We start from the raw sequence: 18,017 nt of genomic DNA on the forward strand, positions 1-18,017 counted from the left end.
CCAAATCTTTTCAGCCTCTTGAGGGGGAAGAGGCGTTGTCGTGCCTTCTTCACAACTGTGTTGGTGTGTTTGGACCTTGATAGGTCCTTAGCAATGTGGACACCGAGGAACTTGACGCTCTCGACCCACTCCACTACAGCCCCATCGATGTGAATGGGGACGTGTTCGGCCCTCCGTTTCCTGTAGTCCATCATAAGCTCCTCTGTCTTGCCCACATTGAGGGAGAGGTTGTTGTCCTGGCACCACACTGCCAGGTCTCTGACCTCCCTATAGGCTGTCTCATCGTCGTTGGTGATCTGGCCCACCACCGTTGTGTCATCTGCAAACTTGATGATGGTGTTGGAGTCGTGTGTGGCCACGCAGTCGTGGGTGAACAGGGATTATAGGAGGTGATTAAGAATTTACCCCTGAGGGGCCCCGTGTTGAGGGTCAGCGTGGCGGATGTGTTGTTGCCTACCCTCACCACCTGGGGGCGGTCTGTCAGGAAGTCCAGGATCCAGTTGCGGAGGGTGGTGTTCATTCCCAGGGACTTAGCTTAGTGATGAGCTTGGAGGTCAGTTCTATTTTCTATGGTAACAATATCAGTAGTTGGTTGTCAGTAGTTGGTTTACAGTTATACCTAACCTCACCATTATGTACATTGTTCTGTCCCAGTGTGCAGATTTAAAAACATCTCGTCCCCTTTCCCTGGGTTAAATAGGTAATTGGCATACATTATATAAATAACACAAAGCAGAAAACAACTTTGTATTTGTACAGTAATTTTTATTTAGAGGCCACAGCTCTTGCATATTACAACTGTTGACTTTCATAAGGCAAAAGCAAGAATGATCCACCAGCTAATTTCACACAGAAAACAGAAAGCATTCAGAGGGTGGGGACCCACAGGCATGCAGCGATGGCTCAGAATGCAATATACAGCGTTGTATATACAAAACAACAGTGAGACCCAAGGAAATGCCACACAGCTCATCCTAATCAACTACGGAATCAAACAAAAAAGACGGGCCAACTTTAATTTAGGTAAATAAAAAAACATTTTCTTTTTAGTGCTCTTTTCTCTGTAAAAGTGCAACTCAATTTAAAATAGAGTAGAACCTGTTTCAAGGTCGTTTCAACAACGTAGAAATAAAAATATAATCTCCAACAAGATATCAAAATGGAGCTATGAGAATATTGCATTTCTAGAATACCCACTCATTTTAGTTCAAAATGGCTGCTGGACGATGTCTCGTTAGTGATAGGGTGAGAGATTATGAAGTCACAGAGCATTGACGCAGATGACGAAACGCAAGTTCTAGAACATACTATGGTGGTGAGAGTAGAGTGAGTAGACGAGAAGATGTTTATCCTAAACAGCTTTGAACTTAAATACAGAGGGTCATTTTCAGTTTGAAGCAGTTGGCATCCACTTAAAAGACAGACAATACAAAGAAAAGGGTACATACACTCATCGTCACGAAAATGTACCATTATAATGAATGTAGAATACGACAAAGAAGCGCCATATAGGTTTGCATTGGACAGGGACACACCTAATAATCTCACTCAACATTGTCAAACAAATGGTACTCCATATTGCTTAGGAACACATAGAAATGAATTTAGAAATCAATGAGACAAAGATATCATCGGTGCTATCTTCAGCATGACACAGCTAAACTGTCAATTATGGTTTATTTTTTCAACATGTTTCCTCAGTATAGTAATTACTATTTGTATTGTTTATTACAGGTCCTTCATGGGCATTTTGAGCTGACAAACAGGTCCTTGAGTGGATATGTGAGTAACAGAGTTGGTACATGCATTGGTTACCAGGCTAAGTCAAAAGTTGTGAGAGGAGGGGGTCGGGGGTGGGGTGTGGAGACAGGAGTCAGACGGGGGTAAAGGGAGGTGCCAGTTCCGGTGTTGGGTGGTGCCGGGCTCTAGTCGTCGTCTTCGTCCTCTTCGTCGCTGTCCTTCATGGAGATGCCCCCCATGCCTCCCTCCTTCATGGACGCGTTGGCCTCCTCCAGGGTCAGTCTGTTCCTCACCGTGTCATACATCTTACTGTTCAGGGTGGAGTCTAGCACCCCCTGCAGACGGAAGTCACGGTACTTTTTCTACAAGGAGGATGATTAATTAGTACATTGGTTAGCCGGTAAAGATGGATAAAGTAGAAGGATGGTTAATTAGTACATTGGTTAGCCGGTAAAGATGGATGAAGTAGAAGGATGGCTAATTAGTACATTGGTTAGCCGGTAAAGAGGGATGAAGAAGAAGGATGATAATAATGAAAGTAACTAAAGGCTCTAGAAAGAACGTGTTTCACCGAGTTAGAGGTAGACTACATGGTATGGAAATCAATGACAGTGATTATGAAGAGATGAGGGTCTCTCCAAACCCCATCTCCAGCACACTATAACCCCTACCACACCACTAAGCTACATTTTTCAACATATACTTTCAATCACATTCTCATCTTTCCATCACATAAAGCGACGCTAGTGTCAAAATAGTTTTAACCCCTGGGGTGCCAGTGAGTTACAGTACCTGGGTTACAGTGCAGGTTATTAACTCCTCCCCTGCCAGTGAGTTACCTTAACGATCCTGATGAGGATCTTGAGCTGGTAAACATGGAGCTGCTGGTCCATTCGCTCAGTGAGCCAGGTCCCCAGTAGGTTCATGGTGGCTGTGTACCATTGCTGCAACACACACAAACACAGCGTTCTCCAGCAAAACACACACAGGTAGATGAAAGCAAGCACAAACACATACACTCAAGCAAACTAGAGCTCTCTGCATATCAAGATGTAGCTTGATATGTTATCTAGTGAACACATACGCACGTCTTACAAGCAAAGCACACACACATACGGAAGTACTTTCTGACACTTAACACACACAAACATTCTCAGTATTCTCCAGGAAAGATGGGACAGACATTTCAAAACACACACACACACACACACACACAGAACACACAACTCTGCAGTGGTGAATAGAAGCACACACTGAACATGCATAAAATACTTATTTCAGAAAAAAGCACATTAATTATTTCATAATTCCCATTTCTCCAATCACTGCAGGACACTACGAAAATCTGAGGGAAACAATGAAATGATTAATACATTGCCAGGGTATACTAGTAGTAGACATTAGTATTAGTAGTAGACATTAAACTATAAAAATTTTATGTTTTCTGGCACAAACATTCTGGCTCCAGTACACTCAGGGACAGAATCTTACTCTGGTTTTCAATAAACTGAACATAATATGCCATACATCATTTGTATACTGTAAGGGTATCTGAATTTAAATAAGTAAATTATTTCCTTCAAATGTACTTCTAGACTAGCGCTAAAGCCCTATGAAGACTCTTCAATGCCTATTAGCAACACGACAATGTCTTAGAACATTCATTCTACATACTGTAACTCCACAGTGTCGTTTCAACTCGATCATTTGTGGAAATGAAATCATAATGAGAAAATGAGGAAAGCGTTAGGCAGGCAAGGAGCAGAGAGTTGTGCTATTTTCTTATACCTTTTCAGAAGAAAGTTTCATTCATTCAGAGTGTAGGATAAGATTGATCTAGATGATTCATATCAGAGATCAAGTTATAAGAGAACAGCAAACAAGAGAAGAGTGATCAACCAAGGAAGATAGGAAATAGTCGTCCTCCCTCGAACGTCCAGAAAAAAAGATAAACTTTGAGTAATGTGGAGTGAGTAGGCAGGGTCAGGGTTGAGGGCCTGGAGGGTCAGGAATGAGGGCCTGGAGGGTCAGGAATGAGGGCCTGGAGGTCAGGGTTGAGGGTCTGGAGGGTCAGGAATGAGGGCCTGGAGGGTCAGAAATGAGGGCCTGGAGGGTCAGGAATGAGGGCCTGGAGGGTCAGAAATGAGGGCCTGGAGGGTCAGAAATGAGGGCCTGGAGGGTCAGAAATGAGGGCCTGGAGGGTCAGAAATGAGGGCCTGGAGGGTCAGGAATGGACTTGGTTTGGTTGGTTTTTGGATGGTTTGATTGGTCTAATTGTCCTAGCTCTAATTTGATTGGACCCAGGTTTGTTTGTCCTGTAGAGATGACTGGTTGGTCAGGAGGTTTTTGATTGGCACTTGAGGTCAGATATCAGCGGATGGATGCCTGTCCACTTCACACAGTCAAGTTGAGCCTAAGTGCGTGCAGTGCATGCAGACCTGGAAGGCAGGTGGGTGGGTTGCTGGGTCTGTGTGTGCAGAGATTGGTTGGCTGTATGTGTTGTATAGTAGTATAGTAGTATGGTAGTATATTAGTATGGTAGTATACAGTAGTAGTATGGTAGTATGTTAGTATGGTTGTATACAGTAGTATGGTAGTATAGTAGTATGTTAGTATGGTAGTATACAGTAGTAGTATGGTAGTATGTTAGTATGGTAGTATACAGTAGTAGTATGGTAGTATGTTAGTATGGCAGTATACAGTAGTAGTATGGTAGTATGTTAGTATGGTAGTATACAGTAGTAGTATGGTAGTATGTTAGTATGGTAGTATACAGTAGTAGTATGGTAGTATGTTAGTATGGTAGTATACAGTAGTAGTATGGTAGTATGGTAGTATGGTAGTATAGTAGTAGGACTGAGGCAGAACTCTAAGAGGAGAAGGGTCATGCTAGAAGATGTACACAGGAAGATTATTTGACTTGAAATCATGCCATTCAACATAATGTGCTAAATCAATGCAACATTAGAGATAAGTGCCACTTTTTGAAGAGAGAGGAGGCGGCAGGAGTTATGGGGTTAATAAAGAAAGAAAGAAAGAAAGAAAGAAAGAAAGAAAGAAAGAAAGAAAGAAAGAAAGAAAGAAAGAAAGAAAGAAAGAAAGAAAGAAAGAAAGAAAGAATTGAGAGAGAGAAAAAAAGTAATTTTTTTAAAATGAATAAGTGAAAGATAGAAAGAGAGAGAGCGAGAGAGAGATGCAGCATTCGGGAGTTTTGCCGATACATGCAAAGAGATGGATGTAATATAATAGCATTAGGAGAAATAATAATGTTTATAAAACCACCAATCTAATCGTCAGACACTAACGGAAATACAAAGTTAAACACTGTTGCAACCAAAACATCCACAGCTCAAAAGACGTAAACAGTCAAACATGGTAGTGCCGGGTAGGGCCAGGTCAGAAGCAGCTATACTAACAGCCACACATCAGAAACAGTAGGGAGGTGGAGGTGGTACTGTTCAGCAGTGTAAAAACAAGAGACAGACAGGGACAGCCAGTGTTGACTTCAAAGACCAAAGCAAACATACTTCACAATAGTACTACACACCTCTCAAGCACAAAACACACACCACTCTAGCACATACAGCACACCTCTCAAACACACAAAGCCAACACACACAGTGACAGCGCAGGAACAGAATTCTATTGCACGAATAATACCTCTCAAACACACTAATAAACAACCAATACACATACTGAATCACTGTACCGCACACCTCTCAGACACACAAAGCCAACACACACACACACATCTGTGCACCACAATACTGTACAGTTTATACATTTCAGGGGTTTGAAGTAGACACACATCACTGTAGTACACCTCACGAAAATGGTGGACACATTATTTCAAATGTACCACATAAGGATTATGTGCTTGTAAGACAGTGCTCTCATATCCCTCGCTTTTGCCTGACCGATTCAAACATGAACGTGTACAGATGTAGAATCTTAATTTTATCACCCTGTTGCAGGAGAACGTTCCTGCAATGCATGACATTTAAACCTTTTAGAGTGTTTGAGGTTTAAAAAGGCTTCTGAAGTTTGTAATTTCCACTTTGACATTTCAGGCTTGATTTTTCCTTATGAAAAATCTATCAACCCCTACAAAAATGTCCATTAATTATAATCAACAAATTCAGATCTGACATCTGTATTGTAAAGTACTATATATTATTTGGGTTAGTTATTATGTATCCTAGTGTTGGAGTGAATTAGATTATCTGTACATAATCCCATATCTTTCTTTACCCAGAGAGCACTGCTTTCGATAATCCTGCCTGATGGTGCTTGTTTGGATTCTTTGCTTGTAAACAAAAGGGATCCAACCAATTCCCAAAGGTCCAAAAGCACTGTGGCAATGCACACCAGAATACAGTGGGCAGCAGCAGAGGAAGAAGAAAAGACAGAGTAGAAAAGCCACTAGAAGAAGATAATAAAACACAAGCCTCTTTTGTACCAGGCTGTGGAAGGTATACACACAGCCCCTGGTCTCAAAATGTGACATATCATATCCCTTCTCTGTCACAATTGTTTTGCCACATTTTGGAAACCCCCCTTCCTATTGGTCAGGAGGAGATGGCATCTTACTTACATCAAATAACCTTTCTATATACACCTCCTCATTGACCTTATCTCGCAGGATGTCCTGAGAGTGGCGAACACAGGTCACGTAACCGTCAGCAACATCCATCCCAGGCTTCTGCAAACACAACAGAAACAGAGACATTGTAAATCTGTCATTTGTATTATGTAAACATTTATTGAAAATATACTAAAGAATATGGAAAACTTTATGAATAAAATATTGAAAACTATGAAATGAAATAATGATATAATGTACTATATACCTACTCACACAGTAAAAAGTACTAAAGAAAATACATAGAGGCAGGGTTGGGAGGGGCAGAGGAAAGGGGTTATGGGACAAAAATGTATCTGCTCTGCACAGTACAGTAAAATCACCCCAAACACATAAGAATGTATTAAATTATATGTACTTCCTTTCAGATCACATAGCTTTACTGGTTTGACATTTTACAGAGATCAACTGGGACTGCAGCACACTTACAGGGACATCAACATACTTTGACGCAGCTTTCACCTGAAATTACAGACAGATTGTGACAAGAAAAGATGAGAATTGCATCATTTGCACAGTCACCAATATAACTAGAATAATTGACAGAAACATCGTTCCATCTGCCACGATATTGGAGGAGATACAGTAGAGAAGCCTAGTCTTACCGTGAACGACATGAAAGATGAGAAGAGAGTGCCTTCATCGTATCGGGAGATCTTGGCCAACAGGGCCTCCAGAATAACCACAAACTGAGAAGAAGTGAGACACACAAACAACAAATAAACAAACAACTAACAACAAGATCTATCCCAGACCACAAATCACCTTGTTCTTCTTTTCTAGCACCACAAAGCACTATGAGGCCAACCACAATATGAGTCACGTATCATTAGGAAGAAGAAAGAAGTGTACCTTAGCCACCATGAGTTGGATCATGTCCTTCACACTCTCCTCAATCAGTTCATCTATTTGGGCGTGGTACTGTTTCTGAAAGACCAAAATAACACACAGTTCATCTATTTGGGTGCTACATTTTCAAAAGTGCATGTGATTCCTTGTGGGAATTGAACCCAGAACCTTTGCGCCACATTCGTACCTCCTGGCCCATCTCCATGGCACACAGCTTGGCGGACTGGTCCTTCGCGTCCACCATCACATTGAACATGGTGCATATTGCTGCGGAGATGCGGAAGTCTGTTCCCCTGCTGCTCTTTGCCAGCTTGGACTCAAATGCCATCCTAGTGCTGCAATACACATCAGGGAACATCTCCATGTAATGTATCATATTTTGTTTGAGGCAGAGGCTCATGTCCAGCCACATGATCGAGAGACACACATCAACACCAACACGACACAACACTGCACACACACACACCCCAACACTGACACCCACATTACACTGATACCAACACAACACAGAGAAATACAAACATACAGAAACACACACACACTGACCCCACACACTGACCCCCCCCCCCCCCACACACACACACACCGTTTGACGCAGTTCTCGATCATGTCGCTGGACATGAGCTTCATGCGGTTCTCCAGGTGTTTGGCGAACTCCTCCTCGGGCCAGTGCAGGTCCCTGATGAAGGTCTGCAGCGCCTCCAGCTTCCAAAACAGGTCCTCTGATGTCCCAGAGCCATTGCTGCATCCAAACACAAACAGGTCAGAGGGCAAAGGTCATAGAAGACGGAGGGGTCAGGGGGGGGTAAAGGAGGATGCTGGTCCTCCACACCTCAACACTGGGGTCAAAGGTCCTTTATTCTGACCACACACCGACCGACTGTTCCAGAGTAATGTCCTTCTTATTAACTCAACTTATAAATATCAGCTCATCTCTTTAGACAGACAGTCAGTGTATGGGGGAAATAAAAGGTCAGGGTTGACTTCAACACTGAAATAACCATGCTGTAGCACATGGTTATTATTAACCCTTTAGGTGTGAAGTGGGATCATGCAGGATAGTCACTGCAGATATCTTACACACTGACTTGTGTCTACACAGAGCGGGGGAGGAGAGAGGTAAGGGAAGGTGTGCCTTGAAAAATGGCTATAATTTTGTGTTCAAAAATAGGTTTAATTGATCTCTATTGAACTTGATTTGTTTTGGGTATACATGATCAATCACAGAAAATACAACTCTTAAAGAGCAGCCCCCTCTCTCACCCCCCATGTCCTCAGGCTGGTAGTACAGGGTGGGTATACTACAGTATAGTAGCTATTAAACACACCATGCAGTCCTGTCTGAAGGTGCTCGGATGTTCAACTGTATATTCTATTAGCAATCAGTGGTACAGTCAACTATTCATGAGCAGTATGGACTAACTACTTTATTCTCTACAGCTAGTGCAATTATGAAAACTGTTGGAGAGAGGAGAGATACACATTGGACAGAAAATTCCAGATTAATTATGTCCACTGTTGCAATAGAGTTCAGTGCAACAAAGCCCAAAACTTCCAGTGAGAGATAAGTTTGGTTTGGATCTGTATCTCTGTACCTCACAGCTCAACTGCATGCGTGTTGAGGGGAAATGAGAAGGCATCAGACAGCCATTCATTTCAAGAACAAACAAGTCTAAACTCTAAACAAGCCTAAACTACTGTATTTAACCCCCTAGCAGTGCTCTTGGCATGAACATGAAAGGATCGGTAAAGACCGCTTTAATTTTTACCACAGATTTGATTTGAGGAACGTAATGGTAAAGTAGTCTTATCTGGAATGTGCGTGCCATGCACTAGCCTATGTAGTTGAGAAAAAAGGTATCTTCCCTTACATAATGTCTAAGCAGGTTGTTGGCAGAGACACTTCAAAATGTAAATCAATATTTTAATTTGATGGTCTTCAATTGTCAATGACCTGTGACATGGGGACCTAGGGGACATCTTCATACCAAGGCAACACGTTGCTGATGCACATAAATCTAAGGTGAACTAGTTGAATACACACTCAGGGACATAGATAGCAGCCATCCATGACGGGGTGGAAAAACTAGGCATTGTTGGAAGGTTAACTGATAGTCCTGCTACTGGCGGCAGATTTGGTACTTTGGGAATTTGGAGGTTGACATTTGGTATTTGGAGATTCACATTGGGCAGATTACTTGTTAAGCTCCTGCAGAAGAGACAGACAAAAAGAACAAAATAAATCCATAACAGTGGTAATGTAGACACTGCTGCAGATCAAAGCCATGTGACACTGTACAGTAAAAGTAATCAAATCCAGAACACAAGAGGAAAAGTCACACAAAGAAACCTCTTCTGACATGATACATAGTATGTAAATGGCACACGTAAACAAGACCAACAGTTAGAGAAGCAGTTTTTTTTCTGAAGCACATAGAAAAAGAGGACCTACTACATTTAGAATAAGCGGTGGATTTCAGAGACACAGAGACACATACAGTATAAAAGCAGCAGTTAGACAAAACTGCAAAGTTATATAAAAATAAGACCTATAGTCTAGAAATATGCATTTTCCTTTGAGGTTTAGAGCTTCGTAAAGAGCTTCCTTTATGAAGAAAGCAAAGCAAAATATAAATGACATGACAAATCAATAAGCATTACTTATAAAGTGAAAAAGAGCAAATTAGCAACACTAAATACACTGGACAGCTTCTGTCCTTAGCGACATTTCAAAGCACACACTATGAAGGTTAGTCCATAAAACAAAAAGGATGGACATTTTGGAGATTGACTTCAACTAAACTACATGTGACCTAATCATGATGAGGGTCACGAATGTGGCACAGTATCGCCCTCTTGCACTTTTGCAATTTTACAGAGCAATATCCGCTAAAGCTTGGAGCTTCTGATGACAAAACTAATATTTTTTAATAATACCTTATGAGTCATACCATCATATTCAGGTTGAATTTGTTTCTGAAGTTGGAATAACTCATTTCCAAGGCCTATGTATCCTAATAAAAGTTATATTAATGCCTATCGGGATATGTTTTCCTTATCAGAAAAGAAACTCCTTATCTATAACTCTCCTTAAATTGCTCTGACTGAGTGGCGCAGTGGTCTAAGGCACTGCATCGCAGTGCTAACTGTGCCACTAGAGATCCTGGTTCGAATCCAGGCTCTGTCGCAGCCGGCCGCGACCGGGAGACTCATGGGCGGCGCACAATTGGCCCAGGGTAGGGGAGGGAATGGCCGGCAGGGATGTAGCTCAGTTGATAGAGCATGGCGTTTGCAACGCCAGGGTTGTGGGTTCGATTCCCACGGGGGGCCAGTATAAAAAAAATATGTATTCACTAACTGTAAGTCGCTCTGGATAAGAGCGTCTGCTAAATGACTAAAATGTAAATGAGTGTGATGAGACAGTCAAATTTCAATAAGGAGTGAACAACATGAAGTATATTAGTTTTGTTGGAGTGTCTCTCTCCAGCCATCCTAAAGAGCAGACAGTTAGTGAGAGGAGGGACAGTTCCTTACTTTACAGGCACCCAGGACTCTCCCTCACACCCCCTGGTGATAGACTGAGCGATGGAGGACTCCATCAGGTCCACATATCTAACCACCAGGGGAGCATAGAGGTCCTGCAGGTGTTTGTGGAATTTCCCGTTGCACAGATGATCTAGAAGCAGAAGAAGAGAGAGAGAATAAAGAGATTATAGCTATATTGTTAATAAACATCACAGAGGGGCAGTGATCTAGGCAGAAGAGGGAGAGAGAGAATACAGTATTGATATTATAACCTAAACGTCACAGAGGGGCAGGACCAAGCAGTGTTAGTGTGGCACAGAACAGTATGTGTTTTTGAAAAGAATCTGGTCTGAATGGAAGAGTTGCCCAACTTATCTTATTTCTATCACTGTTTCTAAGGTGTTTCCTGGAGAAAAGCCACAACCACTTCTAGCTGTTTAAGATGGGTGAAAACGTTTGACTTTTGACTTGATGGTTATGCCCATTCACATTCCAAAATATGACATGAGTCTAACTTGCTCCTTAATGTTTATTGGATGGAGAAGGCCATTGGTGTATATAGGAAGAGAAACAGGAAACGTACAGTCAGTGCGGAGGAAGTCGTTGAGCAGCTGGAAGAGAGGGAAGCTGTCCCAGCTCTCAGGAGACTGGATCTCCAGGGCAGCGTCCATGTCCACAGCGTACATGGCCAGGAAGGTCTCAGCATGCTCCGTCATCAGGTCAGACCACCAGGCAAAGGCCTAGACACACACACAGCCCGGACAGGACAGAGACAGAACCAGGGAGGGGGTGAATGGTGAACACAAGCCCCAGTCAGGGTGTGAGGATATGGGATAGAGCAGGCTGGACAGAGAGGGGGCAGAGCAGACTGGGGAGGATCACACGTGTACTGGAGCTAATCAGAGCTCTAACAAACCCCACACCAGCAAAGCACTGTGGACTGATATTCTGTGTAGGTAGGTAGGCACAGTGTACTTGGATTGTTGGCCGTTAAATGTAGTGATTATATGTAGTTAACTGTAGTAATGGATGTATATAGCCTTGCAAACCCATGTGTTCTCCAATAATGAGTAAAACCAATCCACAGCTCTTGCTGGTGAAGACTAAAGGGATCTGGGCTGCTTAAAACCTTAGCTAGCCTCCCACCAACGTGAGATTAACTTTACAATACATTTATACACAAAGCCAAAAATAGCATAATAATATCATAAAGCTGAGTAATTATGTTCTATTCATTGATTATTGATCAGTTATCTCTAGATTGAGGGAGGGTCACAGCCTGGGGGGGTGCCTTTGGTACCTTTTCTCATGCAGACTGACGTGGAAAACTCCCTACATGCTTTGCTCTCCAGGATCAGGAATGAGCTCGGTTTTCCACCATTCACATCATTGCCATACCAACAGAACACTCCTCAGTAGATGTGAATGTGACACAGGTCATGTCCATGCACTGCACTTGGCCATATAATAGGAAGTAGGCACACTGACCGAAGACTGCAGCACATAGCTTCTCTACTAACTACAGGGTCTTTAGGGGGACAATTTGTGTACAAACCAAGTTACTTGATATGGGTTTCCCCAGTGATTTTCGGGATGACTAGTTAGGGTGAACAATGGTACTTAGTAGGTCAGAAAGAGGTATTTATCCATGTCTGTTTCCATTGACCTTTCTGCTTCTGTTGATGTTGCTCCTGTGCTCGCAGTCTTGGCTCTGCTTATTTGCTCATCTTTTGAAAAACTTGACATTTGACAAATTCCAAGAGGGGAAACTGATTAAACTGTGAAAAGCTTAATCCTTCCCGTTATGTTGCATGCTTTTATTCCATATCGAATCAATACCCCCTGAAAATCATCGGCCATTGGGGGACTATAGCTAGCCCAGCACAGGGGGATGGCATTGCAGTCAAGTCCTCACTTACCTGCTGTCTGCCCAGTTACCTGCCCACCCCCTCCAAGACTATTTACAACACTATAAATCATTAGTGCTATAGTACAGGCAGCAGACCAAGCTGTGCTCCATCATCATCATCATCATACACAGGGCAGGGGGAGTGAGTGTGGACTCAGGGAGAGGAGGTTATAGTTCCAGGAAGGAGGGATGGATGGACAGGTAAACTGGGGGCTCCATCCTACTGTATGTTGGGGGAGGGGATCTCAGGCAAGGCCCAGGCCTCTACTGCACGCCCAGGCTCAGTGCGCAGGCTCAGCCAGAGAGGGTACAGGCTCTAATGCTGCAGCAGGCACCATCATTCACAACAGGCTCAAAGAGCAGTCCTGGAGGACAGTACCAACACTTCAGAGAAAGGGGGCAGGGCATCCAGTGGACATGCACAAACCATTACAGGGTTAGAGGGGAGAGGGGGTTCTCATTCAACTGCACCACGTACCTCTTTGCCCTGCAGGGAGCGAATATCACCGATCACACAGACAGTGAAAACACAGGGAGATGTACAGGATAGTAAACAGTAATGTATCTACAGTATCAGGCATTCCTATAAAGGGTTTCTGAATGGTGGAACAATTCTTAGACGGAAGGAGGGACAGAGCGGAGAGATGGAAGAGGAGAAGCTGGAAGGAAGAGGAATGTTCTACATTTTTGAAGAGTGTGAACCGTGATTTGAAACCCAACTTAAAGCTGGATGGAGGGAGGAGAGGAGAGACACATTCATGGTAGTGTTTTGGATTCAATCAAACCCTAAAAGAACCACACATAGAATACTGTGGTATATCTCACTTCAACATGCTGCTAGAGAGAAGAAGACCAGTCTTTATGGCCCCATGGACATGCTCTATGATCAAAGTGATGTTGTGCAGCCTATAGTATTGTGGTGCTTTACAGATTCAGTGTGTTAGCTGATGTTTCTGCACTAACACACAACAGCCACCCATCCCTCTCTAGTGTATTCCCCTCAGCCTTACAACACTAAGGGCAGCCCTAGTCTCTGTGCAGGTCAACATGCGATACATAGGGAGAGGAGGTTTGTGATGGGACTGAAGAGAAAGATAAATAATTATACTGTACCGATTGATCTCCAGAACTTGTGACTGCAGCCTGTCAAGCATATGTCAGAGAGATAGAATAAATCTGCTTATCTGCATTAATCTTATCGATCCCATAGGATCGCCTATAGTAATTCTATACATGCTCATCATGCTGTTTTTTTTTACATTAGTTTATTATACTTTTAGGAAATACAAAGGAAAGGGAAAAGCTATTTAGTGCTGTTTCTATTTCATGTTCCAATTTCTCAGCTAACACGGAATGAGCATGCATCACCTACAGTTCAGTCCGACTAGGAGCACCTAGCCTACATTAGAGCTACCTATACTGTTCTGGTCTCTACTCTACTATACACACTGAGCTGAAATCATTAAGGCATTACCATCTTTCAAGGCAACCAATGTTTTATATAACATTGTACCACCAGGGTTATGAATGATGAATAAGTGAAGGGAACTGCACACTTCCTACTTTAAAATGCCTCCTCGGGTAGAAATAGTGACCTGGTACAATGTTAACATTCAGTATATCTTCCATTAAGGATTTCTGGCTGTATATTAACTCTTTGATTAAAAATGCACCCCATGCACAAAGACAGCGTTATATACAAACACAGGTGTCAGGATGGAATAGACTAGCTCCCTCCTCCATGCCGTGAAGGAGGTGTCAGAGGAGGTAAAGAAGTGACATAGACAAAGAGAGGAAGGAGAGAAGGAGGAGAGGAGGGGTTACCCACTCACCTCTGCATGATGTTCCTGGTTCTGCTGGAGGACCTCTATGACTAGCTCGGCCAGGCGAATAGTGTCCTCCAGTTTTTTGGCGGGCGTGACTAACCGGCCTACGTTCTCTGGAGCAGAAGGATGGGGGGGTTAATTAGGCAGAGAGGGGTAGCTAACAGAATCTGTTAGAATGGTGCTTCCCATCTATATCGTTAACTCCAGAAATATTTTAAATTAAAGACATAAGTGCTTTTGGTTCTCTCTCACGCACAAGGACCACACAGACCTCTAGCACTAAAGATGAGAGTATCATATGGTTTCTAAAGCATGCACCCAATGAACTGGTACTGGTGCATGGTGTGTAAACAGTCAGTGTGAGGAGATATGGGACAACACAGTCAGGTAGAATCAATGGACTAAATCAATCCCATAGAGAAAACAAATGCATTGTTATACTCATCATGCAAAATGCTCTTGTGCTCTTAATGCTTTTTCTGCTTCTGATTTTCAATGTTGAGTTTGTAACAGATATAGCTGGTAAGATCTAGGGCAGGGTTCTTCAATTCCGGTCCTGGAGGTGTCACGCCCTGACTCAGGGGACGCTTATTTGTTGAGTCAGGGTGTGTATATTCTATGTTGTGTAGTTCTATGTTTTCTATCTAGTATGTGTATTTCTATGTTGGCCGGTGTGGTTCCCAATCAGAGGCAGCTGTCGCTCGTTGTCTCTGATTGGGGATCATACTTGAGCTCCTGAGTGGCGCAGTGGTCTAAGGCACTGCATTGCAGTGCTAACTGTGCCACTAGAGATCCTGGTTCGAATCCAGGCTCTGTCGCAGCCGGCCGCGACCGGGAGACTCATGGGCGGCGCACAATTGGCCCAGCGTTGTCCAGGGTAGGGGAGGGAATGGCCGGCAGGGATGTAGCTCAGTTGATAGAGCATGGCGTTTGCAACGCCAGGGTTGTGGGTTCGATTCCCACAGGGGGCCAGTATAAAAAAAATATGTATTCACTAACTGTAAGTCGCTCTGGATAAGAGCGTCTGCTAAATGACTAAAATGTAAATGTATACTTAGGCAGCCTATTGGCACTGTGTAGTTGTGGGATCTTGTTTCGTGTAAGGTATGTTGTCTGTGCTACCTTGGACTTCACGTTTCGTTTCGTTTATTGTTTTGTCGGGTGTTTATTAAGTTAAATAAACATGTACGTATATCACGCTGCGCCTTGGTCTGTCCCGTCATTCAACGAACGTGACAGAAGATCCCACCAAACACGGACCAAGCAGCGTGCCCAGGAGCAGCAGACACCCTGGACACAGGTAGTGGAGCAGAGATCATGGACTTGGGGGGAGATAAGAGAGGATCTGGCCAAGCATATGGAAGCCCTGAAAGGGATGACGGAGAAGGAGGAGAGATTAGCCGATAGCGGACCCTGGGCGAAGGAGGAAGCCCAGGCAGGAGAGGTGAAACGGAGACCCGAGAGGCAACCCCAAGAACATTTTGGGGGGGGGCACACGGTGTGGACGACGAGGCAGCAGGAGGCCGTTAAAGGGCGGGTCTGCAGGTTAGGAGAGGAGGCCACCATGTTACGGGGGCTATTGGTTCAGAGGGAGCAGGAGTTATTCGGTCAGAAGGAGGCGCTACAGGAGGCTAAAAGGGAGAAGGAAAGTGTAGAGGCACGGCGAGAGGAGCTGGTTAGGCAGCAGAAGGAGCGGGGGTTAATAAAGGAACCCAGACCTGCTCCTCGCACCAAGCAAGTGGTGCGTGTCACCAGTCCGGTCCGGTCCGGCCCGTTCCTGCTCCCCGCACTAAGCCAGTGGTGCGTGTTCCCAGTACGGCCCGGCCCGTTCCTGCTCCTCGCACCAAGCCAGTGGTGCGCGTCGCCAGCCAGGCCCGGCCCGGCCCGTTCCTGCTCCTCGCACCAAGCCAGTGGTGTGCGTCGCCAGTCCGGCCCGGCCCTTTCCTGCTCCTCGCACCAAGCCTGTGGTGCGCGTCGCCAGTCCGGCCCGGCCTGTTCCTGCTCCTCGCACCAAGCCTGTGGTGCGCGTCGCCAGTCCGGCCCGGCCTGTTCCTGCTCCTCGCACCAAGCCAGTGGTGCGCGTCGCCAGCCCGGCCCGGCCTGTTCCTGCTCCTCGCACCAAGCCAGTGGTGCGCGTCGCCAGTCCGGCCCGTACCTGCCCCTCGCACCAAGCCAGTGGTGCGTGTTCCTAGTCCGGTCCGGCCCGGGCCTGCTCCTAGCACCAGACCAGTGGTGCGTTTGTCCAGTCCGGCACGGCCTGTGCCCGTTCCACCGGTGCCGGTCAGCTGCTCCACTCCGGAGCCAGAGCAGTCCGCTCCACCGGTGCCTGATCCAGTTCCGGTCAGCCGTTCCACTCCGGAGCCAGAGCAGTCCGCTCCACCAGTGCCTGATCCAGCTCCGGTCAGCGGCTCCACTCCGGAGCCAGAGCAGTCCGCTCCACTGGTGCCCAGTCCAGCTCCGGTCAGCGGCTCCAGTCCAGACCATGACGTCAGCCCCTCTCCAGGTTCGGGTCTCCCACACCAGGGTCCAGACTGGGCCTGGCGTATCGTGGGAGGAAGGAGAGGGGAAGCAACGTGCCGAGGTCTAGACCAGACCAGGGGCGCAACAGGGAGGCGAAGAGTGAGAGGTCGTCACGCCCTGAGCCGGATCCGCCTCCGAGGCGGAATGCCCACCCGGCCCCTACCCTGTTATGTTTATGTTGTGCGGTCAGAGTCTGCACCTTTGGGGGGGGGGGGGTACTGTGACGCCCTGACTCAGGGGATGCTTATTTGTTGAGTCAGGGTGTGTATATTCTATGTTGTGTAGTTCTATGTTTTCTATCTAGTATGTGTATTTCTATGTTGGCCGGTGTGGTTCCCAATCAGAGGCAGCTGTCGCTCGTTGTCTCTGATTGGGGATCATACTTAGGCAGCCTATTGGCACTGTGTAGTTGTGGGATCTTGTTTCGTGTAAGGTATGTTGTGTGTGCTACCTTGGACTTCATGTTTCGTTTCGTTTATTGTTTTGTAGAGTGTTTATTAAGTTAAATAAACATGTACGTATATCACGCTGCGCCTTGGTCTGTCCCGTCATTCAACGAACGTGACAGGAGGGCCGAAACACCTTTGTTTTTCATTCTCTCCTTCTAATCAGGGGCTAATTCAGACCTGGGACACCAGGTGAGTGCAATTAACTACCAGGTAGAAATAAAAAACAGAAGTGTTTCGGCCCTCCAGGACCAGAATTGAAGAACCCTGATCTAGGGTGTACCTGGAGACTTTTTTTCATATACATATTATCTGCTGACATAAAATGAGTTTGGACAATTGAATATGGTGAAATGAGGTATTCAGAACATTTACAATAATGTGGCAAAATGAGCAAAACATCAGGACATTTAATTGGACGGCTCAAATGAATTTGAAATAAGGAGTTAATACAGAGTTAATATTGGTAAATTATAATTTCATCATATCATGTTTATCATATATGTCTAAATGTTGAAAATATACTTTCAATGTAGCCTATTTATTCTCATAATATTTTA

General features: G+C 44.7%; 1 protein-coding gene across 4 annotated transcripts in view; it reads right to left on the reverse strand.

Moving 5' to 3' along the window:
• Positions 1 to 753: 753 nt before the first annotated feature.
• Positions 754 to 18,017, reverse strand: part of LOC311133706 (calcium-dependent secretion activator 1) — a gene marked incomplete at its 5' end in the record, with an annotated part of 153,962 nt that continues 136,698 nt past the window's right edge. For 3 of the 4 annotated variants that reach the window (XM_084167243.1, XM_084167242.1, XM_084167244.1), the window contains 11 exons: positions 754 to 2,102; positions 2,580 to 2,684; positions 6,335 to 6,442; positions 6,812 to 6,844; positions 6,988 to 7,071; positions 7,235 to 7,309; positions 7,419 to 7,566; positions 7,818 to 7,973; positions 10,766 to 10,907; positions 11,340 to 11,496; positions 14,498 to 14,604. In XM_084167243.1, the coding sequence (XP_084023369.1) occupies positions 1,926 to 2,102; positions 2,580 to 2,684; positions 6,335 to 6,442; positions 6,812 to 6,844; positions 6,988 to 7,071; positions 7,235 to 7,309; positions 7,419 to 7,566; positions 7,818 to 7,973; positions 10,766 to 10,907; positions 11,340 to 11,496; positions 14,498 to 14,604 (1,292 nt within the window). In that variant the 3' untranslated portion in view covers positions 754 to 1,925. Of the gene's footprint in view, positions 2,103 to 2,579; positions 2,685 to 6,334; positions 6,443 to 6,811; positions 6,845 to 6,987; positions 7,072 to 7,234; positions 7,310 to 7,418; positions 7,567 to 7,817; positions 7,974 to 9,275; positions 9,441 to 10,765; positions 10,908 to 11,339; positions 11,497 to 14,497; positions 14,605 to 18,017 lie in introns of all 4 variants that reach the window. The other variant, XM_084167241.1, reaches the window with a different exon arrangement.

This window comes from Coregonus lavaretus (assembly GCF_964263955.1).
Source record: "Coregonus lavaretus genome assembly, chromosome: 8".
Classification (NCBI taxonomy): Eukaryota; Metazoa; Chordata; class Actinopteri; order Salmoniformes; family Salmonidae; genus Coregonus; species Coregonus lavaretus.